This window comes from Anomaloglossus baeobatrachus, chromosome 6 (assembly GCF_048569485.1).
Source record: "Anomaloglossus baeobatrachus isolate aAnoBae1 chromosome 6, aAnoBae1.hap1, whole genome shotgun sequence".
Classification (NCBI taxonomy): Eukaryota; Metazoa; Chordata; class Amphibia; order Anura; family Aromobatidae; genus Anomaloglossus; species Anomaloglossus baeobatrachus.
The window spans coordinates 455,734,553-455,754,370 of record NC_134358.1 but is presented as its reverse complement, the minus strand read 5'-3'; the positions used below and the strand labels follow the sequence as shown (position 1 = coordinate 455,754,370).

The window sequence follows — 19,818 nt, the reverse complement described above, 5'->3', positions numbered from 1 at the left end:
GGGGTATTATTTGGCAGTATATATATGGGTATTATTTAGCAGTATATAGGGGTATTATTTGGCAGTGTGTATATATATATATATATATATATATATATATGGGTATTATTTAGCAGTATATAGGGGTATTATTAGGCAGTATATAGGGGTAATATTTGGCAGTATATAGGGGTATTATTTGGCATTATATAGGGGTATTATTTGACATTATATAGGGGTATTATTTGGCAGTATATATGGGTATTATTTAGCAGTATATAGGGGTATTATTTGGCAGTATATAGGGGTATTATTTGGTACTGTATAATGGTATTATTTTGCAGTATATAGGGGTATTATTTGGCAGTATATATATATGGGTAATATTTTGAAGTAATTAGTGGTATTATTTGGCATTATATAGGGGTATTATTTGGCAGTATATAGGGGTATTATTTGGCAGTATATATATATGGGTATTATTTAGCAGTATATAGGGGTATTATTTGGCAGTATGTAGGGGTATTATTTGGCAGTATATAGGGGTATTATTTGGCAGTATATAGGGGTATTATTTGGCATTATATAGGGGTATTATTTGGCAGTATATATATGGGTACTATTTTGAAGTAATTAGTGGTATTATTTGGCAGTACATAGGGGTAATATTTGGCAGTATATAGTCTTGTCTCATCCAGCACCGTACAGACCGGCAGTAATAAACACTACATTTCCCATGAGCCATTGCCGGTGAAACAGGAAGCTGTCATCATCTCGGCGATGTAATAAGGGATTCTGGGTAATCGCGTCCTTCCTTTCCGGCTGCCGAGCCATCAGGTAATGGAGGCTTCCTCTTACACGCCTGGGTGTGTTGTGAATCCGCGTCCATCTGCCTCGTTATAGCGCTGCCGGTCACCTGTGCGGGGGCTTCTCGCCGTCCTCCCCGGGCCGCGCCCCGGACCGTCCCTGTATGCGGCTGCTCGGACGTATTATAGGACTTTAGCCGCCGAATTAGTGGCCCCTCTATGGAGGCCTCCGCGCACCGGACGGTTGTACGGCCGCCTGCAGATGTGTGCGTTGGCAGCGCGGCCGCGGGTTATACGGCCTCCTGACGGTCAATGTGGATGCACGGGACCGGGGAGCAGTTAACGGCTCAGACCTCTTGAACCACAGATCGGACCAGGAGCAGCCGGCATACGGGGCCTGCAGAGGAAGGGGATATACCTGAAGTATTGGGGGGCCTGGAGAGGAAGGGGATATACCTGAAGTATTGGGGGGCCTGGAGAGGAAGGGGATATACCTGAAGTATTGGGGGGCCTGGAGAGGAAGGGGATATACCTGAAGTATTGGGGGGCCTGGAGAGGAAGGGGATATACCTGAAGTATTGGGGGGACCTGGAGGGGGAGGGAAGAACCCTGCGGTATTGGAGAAGACTAGGTGGAGTTTCCCTGCAGTATTGGGGGGACCTGGAGCAGGAGGGGAGAATCCTGCAGCATTGGGGGGGAGCAGGAGGGGAGAATCCTGCAGTATTGGGGGGACCTGGAGCAGGAGGGGAGAATCCTGCAGTATTGGGGGGACCTGGAGCAGGAGGGGAGGATCCTGCAGTATTGGGGGGACCTGGAGCAGGAGGGGAGAATCCTGCAGTATTTGGGGGACCTGGAGGGGAAGAAGGGATCCCTGCAGTATTGGGGGGCCTCAATGGGTTTTCCCAGCAGTATTAGGGGGGCCCTGGACGGGGAGGAGGGATCCCTGCCGTATTGGGGGGGGGGCGTCGAGGGGGAGGAAGGATCGAACCCTGCAGTATTGGAGGGGGAGGAAGGATCCTTGCAGTATTGGGGGGCCTGGATGAAGTTTCCCTGCAGTATGGGGGATCCCTGCACTATTGGTCCTGGAATGATCCTGGTTTCCATGTGTGATGTCCTCGGTGTCCTAAATCTGTTTGTTTTTTTTTTTGTTTTTTTTCTTTTCTTCCCCAGTTTGCCAGCATGGGTGCCTACAAGTACATGCAGGAGCTATGGAGGAAGAAGCAGTCCGATGTGATGAGGTTCCTCCTGCGCGTCCGCTGCTGGCAATATCGCCAACTGTCCTCCCTGCACCGCGCACCACGTCCCACCCGCCCAGACAAGGCTCGTAGACTGGGGTACAAGGCCAAGCAAGGTGGGTACTGAGTCACCAGGCATCTTTCGGTTTTTCATTCCAGCACTGCCCCTTCAGCTTCCGGTGGTCTCGGGCAGGTGACGTCCCATTATGGTTCATCTGACAAATATTAAGTTTTATTTACTTTAGTGGTTTTTTTTCCATTATTTGTTTTGTAACCAAACACAGTGCTGTGGAGTCAGTGTCCATTTTCCTGTAGTCGGTATAAAATGCACCAACAAGACTCCTAAGATATATACTAAATTGGCGCAAAGCGTTGTTACAGTGACCTAGGCTCCATTTCCATAGCAAAGTGACCAGATTTCTGCAACATTTTTCACTTTCTCTCAAATTAGAAGCGTTCAGCCGTTCATCAGCCCTGACTGCATGAGGCCGATCCATTATGCCGTGGATTGTTAGAGATGTGGCCATGTGGTCACCGCTTTGCCACCAACCCACGTTACTATAGAGAGGTTGTTCTCCGGCCTTAAAATATTTACATGAAAATTGAGGTAGTTTATAAAAGGAGGATCTGATGGATGCAGAACAAATTCATAGGCTCCACAAGTGTTGTTCAGTAGGTTTTGTTGCAAAATGTTTCCCTACTTATTGCAAGTAGTTATAATTTATTACATTTTTTGATTTCTAAAGTTGTATTCCAAAAAATGCTATGTTCTATCTAAGCTGCTTGATTATTGGATCATACTAGTAGCCTGATGTTACCATTTTACTACAGTAAAGTTATCATTTACAAGGTTGTCCATGACTTTTACATTGATGGCCTATCCTTAGGATAGATCGTTCATGTCTGATTTTCCGGGGTCTGGCACCCCCTGCCGATCAGCTGTTCTCAGTGGCGGCGGCGGCAGGACATGCTCAGTTCCGGAGTTGCCCGGTCTTCTGATATCTGTCGGGTATAATACACTTTCCTCCCATTCATATTGATAGCCTGATGTTCAGTACCCGGCCGGTATTAGAAGACTGGTCCGCTCCAGAACTGAGCTTTCCTGCTGCCGGCACGGACAACAGCTGATGTGCGGGGTGTCTAACCCTGACCGATCAGACATTGCTAACACATCTTAACCATCAATGTGAAAGAGTGGCCAATCTTTAAATGAGCCCTGTAGGAGGGAGTCGGAGGCCTGGTTTAGACTCAAGTCCTGACAAAAAATAATCATTAGGCTGACGCAGTGGTATTGGGGTCTTGTTTTGCAAATGTTCATGTGACCCCATAGCCTTGTGTACTTCAGTGGTATACATGATCGGTCTGATAGTGCAATGCTCTAGTGTAGGATACTGTGGATGGGAGTTTTCTGTATTCTTATGTTTTCTCTTTATACCCTTAGGTTACGTTATCTACCGCATCAGAGTTCGGCGTGGTGGCCGCAAACGCCCAGTGCCCAAGGGTGCAACCTATGGCAAGCCTGTGCACCATGGTGTAAACCAGATCAAGTTTGCTCGCAGCCTGCAATCTGTCGCTGAGGTGAGGAGGCATAAAATGTCGTCTATAGCTTTATCTTGTGAGATGTTTTGTTGCTGTATGTAAGCGATTTATGTTCTGTATTGCCCTCGTGCTCAAGGTACGGATATAACTGGATGCTCAACTGAAAGGGAACCTGTCAGGTGCAATATGCAGTCAGAACAACAAGCAGTTCTGGGTCCATATTGCTAATCCCTGCGTAACCGTTCCTGTATACACTAACTTAGATAGAGATCTTTGGAAAAGTATTTCTAAAAATCTTTTATCATATGCTAATGAGTACGGGCATTAGTCCCCTGGGCGTTAGTTCCTCGGCCAATTGCCCCCATTAGCATGTTAGTATGTCCCTGTGGGTGTGATAACATGCTAATGAATATACAGCGTCACGTGATGAGCTCAGTCACGTTTCCGCCGCCCAACGGGGGATTTCGGCTCAGTGCGCATGACTCCGGAGTTTCGGTTATGTGCACTATGAAGCCGGGTGTAGGCGTCCTGGCTTCAAACTGAAATGGTACGCATGACCGAAACTCCAGGGTCATGCGCACTGAGACGAAATCCCCCGTCAGACACGATGGCAGCCGGAGAGGTTTGTGAAATAATGTGACCCTGTACATTCATTAGCATGTTAGCACACCCACAGGGGTGTACTAATATACTAATGGGGGCGACTGGCCAGGGAACTAACGCCCAGGGGAGTAGTCCCCTCGCTCATTAGCATACGATAAAAGATCTTTATAAATACTTTTTCTAAAGATCGCTTTATCTATGCACTATTAGCAATATGCACCCAGAACTGCCCGTGGTCCTGAGTGCATATTGGACCTGACAGGTTCCCTTTAAATGTGTTGTGTACTGCTGAGAACAACTTAAATTTGAATCCATGTTTTCATGGCTTAATCATTTTTACATTGGGTTTTATGACAAGATTTATACAATTTCCTTTAATGTCTGTGTTGCACTATATATGGCTTGCTGCAGAATGAGGTAACTGAGAATCCTTCAGTGAGCGCGCGTTCAGATTAGGTGATGGGAGTATGTAACTTATCGGTCTTTGATCTCTCAGCTGATTTATGACCACATCAGTATTAAATTCATTAAAACTGCCTCTAATAGCCACAGGGTGCAAAATGTTTAAGCTGAAAAAACTTTGAGCCTCAAATATGTATTTAACTAACCGAAAGAAATTGCATGGAACGACCAAGTGTAAGGACAGTGTCAATTAATCTTCAAGTGTTCTTGAAAGATTTAAAGACTAAATGAATCGACACTAGGTCAGACAACCAGAAAACACATAAGTTATGTATAAGGCTGGGCACATACAGGAATAACACAATGAAAAAATGCAAGAGAAAAAGCCCAACACAAAGGTAATAGGTCAGTGTATAAATACGTATGCCACAATACAACAGCATTATTAAAAAAAAATTACATATCAAATCCATAGATCATAAATACAAAGTCAAGAGCTCAATGATCATCAAGACACCATGGCAGACAAACTCACTGACATGGCCCCAACCAAAATAAGGGATCAAAGTGAATGTTATCTCTTGGTGATCATTGATATAGTGCCTTTATAGTTATGATCTATTGGCTTTGATACCCCAGTCCTTTTTTTTTTTTTTTTTTTTTTTTTTTTTTTTTTCTGTTTTGAATGTTACTATGTTACCTACCCCCGTTGTTGGTGATGATTATGCAGCAGGAAAGAAGCCCCCAGTGGTGGAAAACCCCTTTTAAATCTGTGTGTGTCAGGTGATTATCTTTCAGGGGTCAAGCACCACATTACTGTGCAAAGATCTTTGCACTTTTGTCTTTCTCTACTGAAGATGGACAAGTTCTCGAACTGGATAAGATGTATAATATCTGTGCTAAATATAAGAAATCAGAAGTTTGGGTAGTCACTAGCCACCATGACTTGATGTATATTGGCAAGATAGAGCAATTCTTGCATAACTACAGATGTGGGGGACCTCTTAAGTTGTTGGTCTAAGCAGCGTGTACATGTGCATATTCCCTGCTGATCGTATTGTGGAGATGGCACAGGGACAGCCACAAGTCTCACTTTTATAGTTCACCTACATCCACCGCATAAGGTGAGGCTGAGGATCTCATACTTGCATCTCTTGGCAACTTACACTAGATACATTTTGCAGCATGTCCATGAGATTTTAAGACCTCTCATGCACTTTGTAAATCAGTTGAGCTTCCAGTGTGGGCTCAGTGGTTAGCACTTGTTTTTTTGCAGCGCTGGGGTCCTGGGTTCAAATCCCCAAAAAGGACCACATCTGCAAGGAGTTTATATATTCTTCCTGTGTTTGTGAAGTTTTCCCGCTGGTTTCCTCCCACACTCCAAACCTACTGATATAAGGAATTTAGATTGAACCCGATGGGGACAGTGATCTCTAAAGCGCTGTGGAATATGATGGCGCTATATAAGTAACGTATAATAAATGAATTCCGCCATGTTTTCACACTGGGAAATTTGCCTAAATAATGGCTTCTGCCTCTCCCGTAACCAGAATAAGGATGTGACATTATTTACATTATCAGATGCTGGTAACTGTTATGGTGCGGTTTTTGGCCTCCTATTGTAAAGTAAATGCTGAAAGATGTTGGTAGCACAGGGTCCGTGTGATCTTGATTTGCCCCGGAGCCCACACAGCTTTCCCCATCTCCTGTCAGTGAGAATTATTGCCACCTGTAAAGGGTGATGTGGGTTCTTTAAAGCACATTGACAGACAACTTTCCAGTAGGGATTGCTCTCTGGTGTTGTGTACACCTGAGTGTCTTCGCCTCAATGCTTTTTTGATATTTCAAGCCATCTTTTTAACTGGTGTTTTCTTAGGAATTCTCTATAAGCAATATTATCTGAGAGCAGCATGATGTAAGAGCAGAGACACAGATTCTGGTGATGTCACTTACTGGGCTGCTTATCTTAATAAAACTGATTTTTGATCTCCTGCAGATCTAGCAGTTCTCTGAATGTTGAGCTCTGTATAACCCCGGCCACACCACTGATTGGCAGCTTTCTGCCCTTGTGCAGTGTACAGAGAGCGGTCAGTGGTTGGGGCAGGGCATACCGAGCTCATGAATATGGAGGACTGTGGCAGCAGGTTTACTAGTCCTGTAATGATCTACTGATCAGTGATCTTATGCAAAGTACACTATACTACACAGCCCCAGTAAGTGACACATCACTGGAATCTGTCGCTACATTATGCTGCTCTTAGATTTCAGTGACAAAAACCTGGTGACAGATTTCCTTTAACAATGAAGAAGCAGCCATTTGTTCTTGAAGCAAAAATGCTTGAAAAAATACTCCTAAAGTGCTCCTTTAACCGCTTGGCATCTTTGCAAACAGTTCTGCGTCTCGGCATGAACATATGAGCAGCGAGGCTTTTTTGCCTAGAAATGAATGCTCAATCTTTTGAGATTTGTTAGCGTTTTTTCAGGTTTCTGAGGAACCAGTGTAATTCACGTAATGTGTTGTGTGAACAAGCCCTTAGGCTCTGTGCGCACTAGCCGGATTTTCCCGCAGATTTGCTGCATGTTTCGCTGCAGAAAATGTTCATAACCTTTCTGCAGTGATTCACCAGCAAATCCAATGGGAAAAATGCTGTGCGCACTATGCGGATTTTGACAGCTGCATGTTTTGCTGCGGGATTCCTGCAGCAAAAACAATTGCATGTCACTTCTTTTCAGCAGGTAGCTGCGGGATTTCACTCCATTGACTGCCATGTAATCGTGAAATCTCGCAGGGAGTAACGCAGGAAGCAAATTGTGTGCGGTTCATTGCGTTTTCCTGCGTTATTCCCTGCGGCATTTTGCGGTTTTCGGGACATAATGTTTATTACTGCCTGCATTTTGCAGGGAAGTGATGTCATTATCACAGGAAGAGGAAGCGAAGCAGAGTAGACACACATCATCACACACACACACACAGACATGGCATACACATAGAAATCAAAAGTACATATTAAATATAAAAAACAAAAAAAAAAACCTCATGGGCTCCGCTGTATTTTTACTGTCCAGCCGAGGTAAACACACAGCGGCGGCCCAATATTCTCAGGCTGGGGAAGACGTGGGCCAGGGTTAATGCCCCCCTCCCGCAGCCAAGAATATCAGCCCGCTGCTGCCCCGGGACTGTCGCATCCATTATGCGACAGTCACGGAATGTCCCCGGACTTCCAGATTGCCACCGCATCACGGCAATCAGAGTAATAACGAGTTAATGGCAGCGGATCGCTGCCACTAAGTCCTGGCTTAATCATGGCAGCGTCTGAGACAGCTTACATGATTAACCCATAAGTAAAGTGAATAAACACACACCGAAAAATCCTTTATTTTAAATAAAATGGCAAAAAAAACCCCTGTTAACCCCTCCCAACACACAGCTCCGGCGTAATCCACACAGGTCCCACGACGCTTGCAGACTGCTGCAGCCGCGTCTGACACACTGTACTGAATGCAGCCTGGTAATGAGACTGCAGGGGTAACCACAGGTCATTTCCCACGGCCGGTAATGTGAAAGACTCTATCTATTGATTATCTATTATATATCTATCTATTCTATATTTATCTATCTATATCAGAAGGAAATGACTTTTTTTTTTTTTTTTTTTTATTATTATTCTTTATTACATTGAATGCATTAAAACACATGTACCAACCTGCGGAAAAACCGCAACAAAACGCATGCGACTTTCGGTGCGGGGTTTTGTTTTTTTCCGCGGATGCGGAAATCTTTCAGAGCCTGCAGAATTTTCTTAGGAAAATTCCATTTTCTAGTGCGCACAAGGCCTTATAGTGCTGATCTAGCCTTACCGTGGACTATTTAATAGACTGGAGCTAGTTTGACCCTTGGTACTACAACAGGTGGGCGTTTGGATGTACTAATGCTTCCAAGGGTGTCTGTCTCTTTAATATGAGCTCACGTAGTGAACCCACAACACGTCGGCTAATCTGATCACCCTACATGTGCAGGTGGATCAGAGATCCACCTAAACCCTGTTAACCAGTTAAATCTTGCTATCAGTCTCTTGGCAGTGGGATTTAACATGCTTCGGGGATGAAGCGCGTCATGCTCCACCCCAATCTGCAGCCCCGTGACATGATCACAGGGTGCCAACGGGTTATGACAGCCGGGGTCAGCTGCTTACTGCCTGTCAGTGAATGACGGCTGAGTGCCTGCATTCACAGGAGATCAGAGCGATGCTTCAGCACAGCAGAAATGCTGAACAGCAGAGGTGATCTCAATGTATGCGCTTCAGGAAGTAAAAAGTCGGTGTTTTTTTAAAAATTGCCTCATTTTAAAAAGTAAAACAGATCACGGCGATACCAAATGATATATGAAAATATAAAATTTAATGTGAGATCGGTAAAGGGTGTAACAAGAAGAGAAAATCAAAACCCTAGAATTAAAATGTTTTGGTCACTGCAACAAGAACTGATCAAAACATCGCATCTATCTAAAAATGACACTGTCGGCTCAGGACACCAAAAATAAGCCGCCACATAGGCCCACATCCCAAAAAATGGCAACAAAAGCGCAATTTTTTTTTTTTTTTTTTAATTTGCACTGTGCTTCTTTTTAAAGGGGTTGTCCACTACTTGGACAACTTGTTTTTGTTTGCCTCATAAAAATAAATAAGCCTATACTCCCCTCTGCTGTGGCCGCCATTGCAGCCATGTGTAAAGCTGTGTTCCTGGCGCCCGTGTGTCATAACAATCAGCACCTGACCTCTCTGCCTGCCTTCGGACATTTTTGAGCAGGATGTGAGCACGGGGAGACAGATGCTGGCTCAGATTGGTCGCAGGGCTCGCGTGTCAAGTCACCTTGGCCCCGGGAACACAGAATTCAGACATCACTAGAACGGCGGCCGCAGCAGAGTACAGTGGAACCTTGCATTATGAGCATAATTTGTTCCCGGACTGTGCTCTTAAACAAAGTTACTCTTATATCAAAGCAAATTTTCCCATAGGAAATAATTGAAACACAGACAATTCGTCCCACAATCCAAAAATATTTACTGTATTTATACAACCTTATTACAGTAATACAAAATAATGTTCTGTATTGATATAAAATTACACTACACTGATACAAAATACTGTACAGTAAAAGCATATAAAACAAATTAAACTGTAGTTTAGCTTACAATAGAATTGTTGGTGTGCGAGACATAGTCTAAGCAATGTGCTGCACTGGTTAGCAGAAAATAAATACTGTATCCACAAATGCAAATTTTATATAATATACTGTACTGTACAATGGTATACTGCATACAGTGTACAGTACCTATATACAGAAAGTTACCTCCAGAGAGGGTCAGAGCTCGGTGAAAGGACAGAACAGCCAGACGTGTGCACGGTGAGTATTTGCTCTTCCTGCAAAGCATTGCTCTTAAGCAAACTTACAAATGTGTAAAAAGCTTTGCTTGTCTTGCAAAATTCTCTCAAACCAAGTTACTTTTAAACCAAGGTTCCACTGTATAGCCTTACTTATTTTTACAGGGGGAAGCAAGTGAAATGAGAAGGGGTTGTCTTTAGTGCACAACCCGTTTTATGCTGGGTACACTCACCTGTGGAGCACTTTCCAATCTGCAGCATGACAAATTCTCTAGCTTATGCGCTCAGTTTTCTGTGTGGAATTTCACCATAGACTTGAACAAGATACTGAAAATCTGCAGGTACAAAAAAAACCCCCTCACATGCAGTTTGTTTCCACTGTGCAAACCTATAAAAAATAAACAAAAAAAACCCAAACCCAATGTAATTCACATCTAAGGCCCTGTGCGCACTGGAAAATGGAATTTTCTCAAGAAAATTCCGCAAGTATTCAAAGATTACCGCACCCGCGGTAAAAAAAAAACGCGGCAAACCGCACCCGAAAACCGCATGCGGTTTGCCGCAGTTTTACCGCGGCATTGTTCGGTATTGCCGCGGTTTTGCCGCGTGCGGGTTGGCATGTGCTTTATTGCATTCAATGCAATAAAGCACATTGAAGAAAAAAGTCATTTCATTCTGAGATATAGACAGAAGAATAGATAGAAAAATAGACAGACAGAGGGATAGATAGAGGGATAGAGTCCCTGTGAGCACACTGCATTTCCCACGGTCGGCAGGGAGTTCACATTACCGGCCGTGGGAAATGACCGGTAATTACCTCTGCTGTCTCGTTGCGAGGCTGCATTCAGCTCCGTGAAGTGTCAGTCACGGCTGGATGTAAGCAGAGCAGGAGCTGTGGATTACGTCGGAGCTTTGTTTCGGGAGGGGTTAATAAAAGGGTGAACAAGGCTTGTTTGTGTTTTATTTAAAATAAAGGATTTTTCGGTGTCTGTGTTTTTTCACTTTACTTACGGGTTGATCATGTCAGCTGTCACATAGACACTGCCATGATCAAGCCTGGAGTTAATGGCGGTGATCCGCCACCATTAACCCCTTGTATTACCTTGACTGCCACTGCTACACGGCTGCAGGAAGAGCCGGGGACACTCCTGTAGTGCCGCATAATGCATGCGACAGTCCCAGGGCAGCTGCGGCTGATAATCTCGGCTGCAGGAGGGGGAGTGAGGCGGGGGACATTAACCCTGCCCCTCTCCCTCCCCAGCCTGAGAATAACGGGCCGCCGCTGTGTGCTTACCTCGGCTGGACTGTAAATATGCAGCGGAGCCCACGTGCTTTGTTTTTTTTATATGTCCGTTTGCTTTCTATGTGTGTGTTCTATGTGTCTGTGTTCTATGTCTGTGATGTCTGTCTGTGTCTGTGATGTGTGTGTGTGTTTACTCTCTCCTCCGCTTCCTCTTCCTGTAATGACATCACTTCCCTGCAAAACCGCAGGCAAGCGATGTACATTACCGGAGCTAAACCGCGAAATACCGCAGGGAATAACGCAGGAAAACGCAGTGAACCGCACAGAATTTGCTGCCTGTGTTATTCCCTGCGGGATTTCACGATTACATTGGAGTCAATGGAGTGAAATCCTGCAGCGACGTGCGGAAAAGAATTGACATGCAATTGTTTTTGCTGCGGAAATCCCGCAGCAAAAACATGCAGCTGTCAAAATCCGCCTAGTGCGCACAGGATTTTTTTTCCCATAGGTTTTGCTGGTGATTCACTGCAGAGATGTTATGAACATTTCTTTGTCGCTCTATTGGGAGACCCAGACAATTGGGTGTATAGCTACTGCCTCCGGAGGCCACACAAAGTATTACACTTAAAAGTGTAAGGCCCCTCCCCTTCTGCCTATACACCCCCCGTGGGATCACGGGCTCCTCAGTTTTCATGCTTTGTGCGAAGGTCAGACATCCACGCATAGCTCCACTGTTTTAGTCAGCAGCAGCTGCTGACTATGTCGGATGGAAGAAAAGTGGGCCCATACAGGGCCCCCAGCATGCTCCCTTCTCACCCCACTCTTGTCGGCGGTGTTTGTTAAGGTTGAGGTATCCATTGCGGGTACGGAGGCTGGAGCCCACATGCTGCTTTCCTTCCCCATCCCCCTCAGGGCTCTGGGTGAAGTGGGATCTTACCGGTCTCCAGGCACTGAGACCGTGCTCCATCCACAGCCCCGGAGAACCTGCTGGATATGGAGCTGAGTATCGTCAGGGACAGGGCCCTGCTACATTAAGGTACTCTGTGTCCCCGTACAAATCGCGCACACACACACCAGCATGCTGGGTGTGTTAGTGCGCCGGGGACAACAGCGCGGAGCGCTTGTGCTATTACTCACTGCAGCTTAGCTGAGTGAGTTTATGTATTAGGAACTGCCGCGCCGGCCGCTGCTGGCTGTTTTTACACTGTGGCGCGGCTGGGACTTGTGGTGCGCCGGGGACTTCCGCGCTGGCCGTGCTTATACGACGGCCGCGCTTATAAATCGAGTCCCCGGCTTTTGCGGCCTAGTTTCGTTCCCGCCCCCAGGCCTGCCAGTCAGGGGAAGGGCAGGACGCTGTTCAGAACGTCAGCGCCGAGGGCTGGAGTCTGCTTAGCATACTCCAGCCCCCTCACTGGGCTCAGTGAGACGCCAGTTTCCCGCACTTTGTCTGGGGCATGCCCACGGCCCGCCCCTCTCCACAGGACGCCGGCAGCCATTCCTGTTTGCAGTCTGAGCTGGAGAAGGGAGACAAGCTCTTGGAGACCCAGACACAGGATTCGGGCGACCACACACCCGCTTTTGAGCGGGCGGTAAGCAGCACCTGAGGTGCTGACCCCACTAGTGCCGAGGTGTTCATTTGTACTTTATGCTTGTATGTTATACATTGCACTGTACGGTCGCTATTCTTGGCTATATACCCTCCTAGATGGCTAGACAACAGCATGTCGTCCGCAAAAAGCAAGGGTGCCAAGGCACAGGCTTTCTATGCTGCTTGTACCGCATGTGAGGCTTCTACCGGCAGGTTCCACTGACCCCCATTGGGTGCAATGCTCCCCTGTAGCACTTGCTCAGCCGGGGTCTCTGCTAGAGGTGGCCCAAGGAGAACCACCTGTGAACACTGTCCAGGTGACAGGGACGGAGTTTGCAGTTTTTGCTGATAGATTGTCTCTGACTATGACTAAAATCCTAGAGACTTTGCAGTCCAGACCGGTAACTCAGACCATGGGCACTGTTGATTCAATGCTCCCTGGCCCCCCTCATTTGGAACAAATCCGTGCTCCGGGGGGGTCCCATGCATCCCAGGGTGAAGGCTCTGACACGGACGACAGTCCCAGACAGCCTAAGCGAGCTCGCTGGGAGCGGCCCTCGACTTCATCACACTGGTCAGGGTCCCAGCAGGAGGACTCTCTGTATGATGAGGCAGAGGTAGCTGATCAGGATTCTGATCCTGAGACCGCTCTCAATCTGGATACCCCTGATGGTGACGCCATAGTGAATGATCTTATAGCGTCCATCAATGGAATGTTGGATATTTCTCCCTCAGCTCCTCCAGTGGAGGAGTCAGCTTCACAGCAGGAGAAATTCCATTTCAGGTATCCCAAGCATAAATTGAGTACTTTTCTGGACCACTCTGACTTCAGAGAAGCAGTTCACAAACACCACGCTTATCCAGATAAGCGTTTCTCCAAACGTCTTAAGGATACACGTTATCTTTTTCCCCCTGACGTGGTCAAGTGCTGGACCCAGTGTCCAAAGGTGGATCCTCCAATCTCCAGGCTTGCGACTAGATCCATAGTTGCAGTGGACGATGGGGCTTCACTTAAAGATGCCACTGACAGACAGATGGCGCTCTGGTTGAAATCCATCTATGAAGCTATCGGCGCGTCGTTTGCTCCAGCATTCGCAGCTGTATGGGCACTCCAAGCTATTTCAGCTGGTCTTGCGCAGATTGACACTGTCACACGTACATCTGTTCCGCAAGTAGCGTCCTTAACCTCTCAAATGTCTGCATTTGCGTCTTACGCTATTAATGCTGTCCTGGACTCTACGAGCCGTACGGCAGTGGCGTCCGCCAACTCCGTGGTTTTACGCAGAGCCTTGTGGTTAAGGGAATGGAAGGCAGATTCTGCTTCCAAATAAGTGCTTAACCAGTTTGCCATTTTCTGGTGACAGACTGTTTGGTGAGAGATTGGATGAAATCATTAAACAGTCCAAGGGTAAGGATTCTTCCTTACCCCAGCCCAAACCTAACAAACCCCAACAGAGGAGGGGACAGTCGAGGTTTCGGTCCTTTCGAGGCTCGGGCAGGTCCCAATTCTCCTCGTCCAAAAGGATCGGAGGAGCTCAGATTCTTGGCGGGCTCAGTCACGCCCAAAGAAGGCAGCCGGAGGAACCGCTACCAAGGCGGCTTCCTCATGACTTTCGGCCTCCTTTCTCCGCATCCTCGGTCGGTGGCAGGCTCTCCCGCTTTGGCGACATTTGGCTGCCACAGGTCAAAGACCGTTGGGTGAGAGACATTCTGTCTCACGGGTACAGGATAGAGTTCAGTTCTCGTCCTCCGACTCGATTCTTCAGAACTTCTCCACCTCCCGACCGAGCCGATGCCCTTCTGCAGGCGGGTGCTCTCTAAAGGCAGAAGGAGTGGTGATCCCTGTTCCTCTTCAGGAGCAAGGTCACGGTTTTTACTCCAATTTGTTGTGGTGCCAAAAAAGGACGGGTCTTTCCGTCCTGTTCTGGACCTAAAACTGCTCAACAAGCATGTGAAAACCAGGCGGTTCCGGATGGAATCCCTCCGCTCCGTCATCGCCTCAATGTCTCAAGGAGATTTCCTAGCATCAATAGACATCATGGATGCTTATCTCCACGTGCCGATTGCTCCAGAGCACCAGCGTTTTTCTACGCTTCGTTATAGGAGACGAACACCTTCAGTTCGTAGCCCTGCCTTTCGGTCTGGCGACAGCCCCACGGGTCTTCACCAAGGTCATGGCAGCAGTAGTAGCAGTCCTGCACTCTCAGGGTCACTCTGTGATCCCTTACTTGGACGATCTACTTGTCAAGGCACCCTCTCATGAGGCATGCCAACACAGCCTGAACGTTGCGCTGGAGACTCTCCAGAGTTTCGGGTGGATCATCAACTTTTCAAAGTCAAATCTGACCCCGACCCAATCGCTAACATATCTTGGCATGGAGTTTCATACTCTCTCAGCGATAGTGATGCTTCCGCTGAACAAACAGCGTTCACTACAGACAGGGGTGCAATCTCTCCTTCAGGGCCAGTCGCACCCCTTGAGACGCCTCATGCACTTCCTAGGGAAGATGGTAGCAGCAATGGAGGCAGTCCCTTTCGCGCAGTTTCATCTGCGTCCACTACAATGGGACATTCTCCGCCAATGGGACGGGAAGTCGACGTCCCTACACAGGAACGTCTCCCTTTCTCAGGCGGCCAAGGATTCTCTTCAGTAGTGGCTTCTTCCCACCTCATTGTCAAAAGGAAAGTCTTTCCTACCCCCATCCTGGGCGGTGGTCACAACGGACGCGAGTCTGTCAGGGTGGGGAGCAGTTTTTCTCCACCACAGGGCTCAAGGTACGTGGACTCAGCAGGAGTCCACCCTTCAGATCAATGTTCTGGAAATCAGGGCAGTGTATCTTGCCCTACAAGCCTTCCAGCAGTGGCTGGAAGGCAAGCAGATCCGAATTTCCACCATATCCGCAGTTCACATCCCGGGCGTAGAAAACTGGGAAGCAGATTTTCTCAGTCGCCAGGGCATGGACGCAGGGGAATGGTCTCTTCACCCGGACGTGTTTCAGGAGATCTGTTGCCGCTGGGAGATGCCGGACGTCGACCTAATGGCGTCCCGGCACAACAACAAGGTCCCAACATTCATGGCACGGTCTCAAGATCACAGAGCTCTGGCGGCAGACGCCTTAGTTCAGGATTGGTCGCAGTTTCAACTCCCTTATGTGTTTCCTCCTCTGGCACTGTTGCCCAGAGTGTTACGCAAGATCAGGTCCGACTGCCGCCGCGCCATCCTCGTCGCTCCAGACGGGCCAACGAGGTCGTGGTACCCGGATCTGTGGCATCTCGCGGGCTCTACCAGACCGACCAGACTTGCTGTCTCAAGGGCCGTTTTTCCATCTGAATTCTGCGGCCCTCAACCTGACGGTGTGGCCATTGAGTCCTGGATCCTAGCATCTGCAGGGTTATCTCAAGAGGTCATTACCACTATGAGACAGGCCAGAAAACCCACATCTGCCAAGATCTACCACAGAACGTGGAAGATATTCTTATCTTGGTGCTCTGCTCAGGGAGTTTCTCCCTGGCCATTTGCCTTGCCTACTTTCTTTCCTTCCTGCAATCCGGTTTGGAAAAAGGTTTGTCGCTCGGCTCCCTTAAGGGACAACTCTCAGCGCTCTCTGTATTTTTTTCAGAAGCGCCTAGCAACACTTCCTCAGGTACGCACGTTCCTGCAGGGGGTTTGCCGATTAGTCCCTCCTTACAAACGACTGTTAGAACCCTGTGATTTGAACAGAGTGCTGATGGTTCTTCAGAAACCACCATTCGAGCCTATGAGAGTTTTTTCCCTCTCACGCCTTTCGCAGAAAGTGGTTTTCCTTGTGGCAGTCACTTCACTTCGGAGAGTGTCTGTCCGGGCAGCATTGTCGTGCAAGGCCCCCTTCCCGGTGTCTCACCAGGTCAAGGGGTTCTGCGTCCGGTTCCGGAATTTATCTCTAAGGTGGTTTCCCCCCTTTCATCTCAATCAGGGTATCCCCGTACCCTCTGTTTGTCCTCATCCAGTTCACCAATGTGAAAAGGATTTGCACTTGATTAGATCTGGTGAGAGCACTCAGACTCTACATCTATCGTACGGCGCCCCTGCGCCGCTCGGATGCATTCTTGTCCTTGTCGCTAGCCAGCGTAAAGGGTCGCAGGCTTCCAAATCAAGCCCGGCTCGGTGGATCAAGGAACCAATTCTCGAGCTTATCGTTCTGCGGGGCTTACGGTTCCCTCAGGGCTGAAGGTCCATTCTACCAGAGCTGTGGGTGCGTCCTGGGCTTGAGGCACCAGGCTACGGCTCAGCATGTGTGTCAGGCGGCTACCTGGTCCAGCCTCCACACTTTCACGAAACACTATCAGGTGCATGCCTATGCTTCGGCGGATGCCAGCATAGGCAGACGAGTCCTTCAGGCGGCAGTTGCCCACTTGTAGGAAGGGGCCGTTTTACGGCTCTACTACGCGGTATTATTTACCCACCCAGGGATTGCTTTTGGACATCCCAATTGTCTGGGTCTCCCAATAGAGCGACAAAGAAGAAGGGAATTTTGTTTACTTACCGTAAATTCCTTTTCTTCTAGCTCTAATTGGGAGACCCAGCACCCACCCCTGTTTTTTTGTATATACATGTTGTTCATGTTGAATGGTTTCAGTTCTCCGATATTCCTTCGGATTGAATTTGCTTTAAACCAGTTTATTGGCTTTCCTCCTTCTTGCTTTTGCACTAAAACTGAGGAGCCCGTGATCCCACGGGGGGTGTATAGGCAGAAGGGGAGGGGCCTTACACTTTTAAGTGTAATACTTTGTGTGGCCTCCGGAGGCAGTAGCTATACACCCAATTGTCTGGGTCTCCCAATTAGAGCTAGAAGAAAAGGAATTTACGGTAAGTAAACAAAATTCCCTTCTTTCTGCAGCGAAACATGCAGCAAAACCGCCAAAAAATACGCGGCAAAGTCCGGTAAGTGCGCACAGGGCCTTGGTGTCAATACCAGGAACTTTCAAAAAACAAAGCAGCTTTATTTTAAGCATGACACACCAGACAAAAAAACACATCAAAAATGCAATAGAAATTCACATTAAAAAAACACACTATAAGGCCCTGTGCGCAAACACGTTATGTTTATTTAGCAAAAAAAAGCACCCTCTGGCAGAAAAACACCGGGACCTGCAGAAAAGTGACATGCTGCTTCTTTTTGCTGCAGAATACCTGCACCAAAACCTGTAAGGAAAAAGTGTGCGCACAGCATTTCAGATTTCTCATAGACTTTGCTGGGGAAGGACTGCATGAAGCTTATAAACAAAAACTGCAGCAAAAACGCAGTGTGCGCACAGGGCCTAATGCAGAAATTCTGCAGCATCAATACCTCAAATGCTCTTGACGGCCTCCACTGCGCACGTAACTGCTTAATATTCTGCAGCAATTTGACAGCACAGGGGCGCATCAAATCACTGCAGAAACCCTTCAAAATTGATGCCATTTTTTTGTACAAAAATAGCCGATTTCATGTGCTCGGGATGCTGCCCCCACCATAGAATCTACATATATTGTGCAGGGGGGCGCAGGACGCATGCATTTACGCTGCAGTAAATGCATGCAATTATTCAACGTGCGCATGAGGCCTTAATCTATTTGATATAATAAAGAAAATGTACACTGCGATGTCCTTTTTATGGGATGCTTCCGCTGTGCTTTCCGTTACATTTACCTGAAAGATGCTGTACGCGCACATAGCCTTATAGTATTCATTAACCTGTATATGTGGAGATTATACCTGATTGTATATACTGGGCAAATAACCTCTGCTCCATTTTCATTAATCTGTATAAATGCTGTTGCTGACTGCCTGAAGTCAATCTCTGGTACATTGATCACGTCCAGCAGTATGACACAGGGTCATGCAGACGTGGTCCCAATGTTGGTGCCGGCACTCTCATTTCTGGCTCCTGTATCAGTTTAGTGAGTGGCGGCTGCAGACAGGAGCTGGGGGTGAGGGGACGTCTGTGTGGACACTGCTGGGCCCCTTCAGTCTCAGTACCGCGGTGGCGTTCAGGCAGCCTTTGCTGTGGGATGGTAAGCACTGTCAGATTGAAGGGCGTAATTATACCGAGCACTCGGCCACACCAAATATAAAGGGTGCAATGAAGTCCTTGTGCATATGGAAGTAATTTTTTCTTTTTTTTCTATAAAAATTATATCTGCAGTAAATATTTTAGTAGCAAAGTCCCCAATGTAACTTTTATTCTTTACTGTGTGTTTTGGGGGTGACAGACTCCTTTTAATGTGGATTTCAGAGCAGTTATTGCCTCAAAATTCACTTAAAGGAAACAAGTGTGAATCCAAGACGTTTGTGTCTCGTGTATAAAAGCAAATTACAAAGCGGAGCAGAAAACTAACATTGTCTGGTTCTTTCTAGGAGCGTGCTGGCCGTCACTGTGGAGGACTGAGAGTTCTGAACTCCTACTGGGTTGGTGAAGACTCTACCTACAAGTTCTTTGAGGTCATCCTCATTGACACCTTCCACAAGGCAATCAGACGTAATCCAGACACCCAATGGATCACAAAGGCTGTGCACAAGCACAGAGAGATGCGTGGCCTGACGTCAGCTGGCAAGAAGAGCCGTGGTCTTGGAAAGGGCCACAAGTTCCATCTCACCATTGGTGGTTCTCGTCATGCTGCCTGGAAAAGACGCAACACTCTTCAGCTGCACCGTTACCGCTAATTGGGATAGTACTTGTAAATTTGACAAAAATAAAGCTGTTTGGACAAATGTTTCTGTTTTTGGCTTAAAACCTCAAAGTAGCTAAAGGTTGACAAGCGCTTATTCTAGAATAGAATTAAGAACTTTATTTTTTTGGATTATAAGACTCACTTTTCCTCCCAAAAACTTTGGAGGAAAATGAGGGGTGCGTCTTATAATCCAAATGTAGCTTACCTGTGGTGGTGAAGGGTCAGAAGAGGTAGGGGCCTCAGAGCCCACAGCATCGCAAGTGGGTCACCATTCTGAAAATGTCAGTGGTGCAGGCTTCAAATAATGGCGCCCAGAGTCGGTGCGTGTGCAGATGGAGCTCTCTGCTCAA

The 19,818-nt window shown here is 47.2% G+C and overlaps 2 protein-coding genes across 2 annotated transcripts in view; one reads left to right on the top strand and one right to left on the bottom strand.

Moving 5' to 3' along the window:
• The window catches only part of NKIRAS1 (NFKB inhibitor interacting Ras like 1), a 54,212-nt gene extending 53,162 nt beyond the window's left edge, over window positions 1–1,050 (bottom strand). Inside the window, exon 1 of the mRNA XM_075316150.1 lies at window positions 896–1,050. The gene's annotated coding sequence lies outside the window, so the exon portion shown is untranslated. The remainder of the gene's footprint in view (window positions 1–895) is intronic.
• A 904-nt stretch (window positions 1,051–1,954) lies between these two features.
• On the top strand, window positions 1,955–19,508 carry RPL15 (ribosomal protein L15). The gene is made up of 3 exons (XM_075316656.1): window positions 1,955–2,136; window positions 3,462–3,598; window positions 19,155–19,508. Exons 1-3 carry the CDS (start codon window positions 1,965–1,967, stop codon window positions 19,458–19,460), a joined length of 615 nt encoding a protein of 204 aa, XP_075172771.1. The 5' UTR covers window positions 1,955–1,964; the 3' UTR covers window positions 19,461–19,508.
• Window positions 19,509–19,818: the final 310 nt, after the last annotated feature.

What these genes read in the sequence shown, in the direction of transcription:
- RPL15 (XM_075316656.1), top strand. Translation starts at nt 1,965, where the DNA reads ATGGGTGCCTACAAGTACATGCAGGAGCTATGGAGGAAGAAGCAGTCC. An exon ending in GGGGTACAAGGCCAAGCAAG is followed by an intron (nt 2,137 to 3,461) that starts GTGGGTACTGAG and finishes TTATACCCTTAG; the next exon opens with GTTACGTTATCTACCGCATC. An exon ending in GCCTGCAATCTGTCGCTGAG is followed by an intron (nt 3,599 to 19,154) that starts GTGAGGAGGCAT and finishes GGTTCTTTCTAG; the next exon opens with GAGCGTGCTGGCCGTCACTG.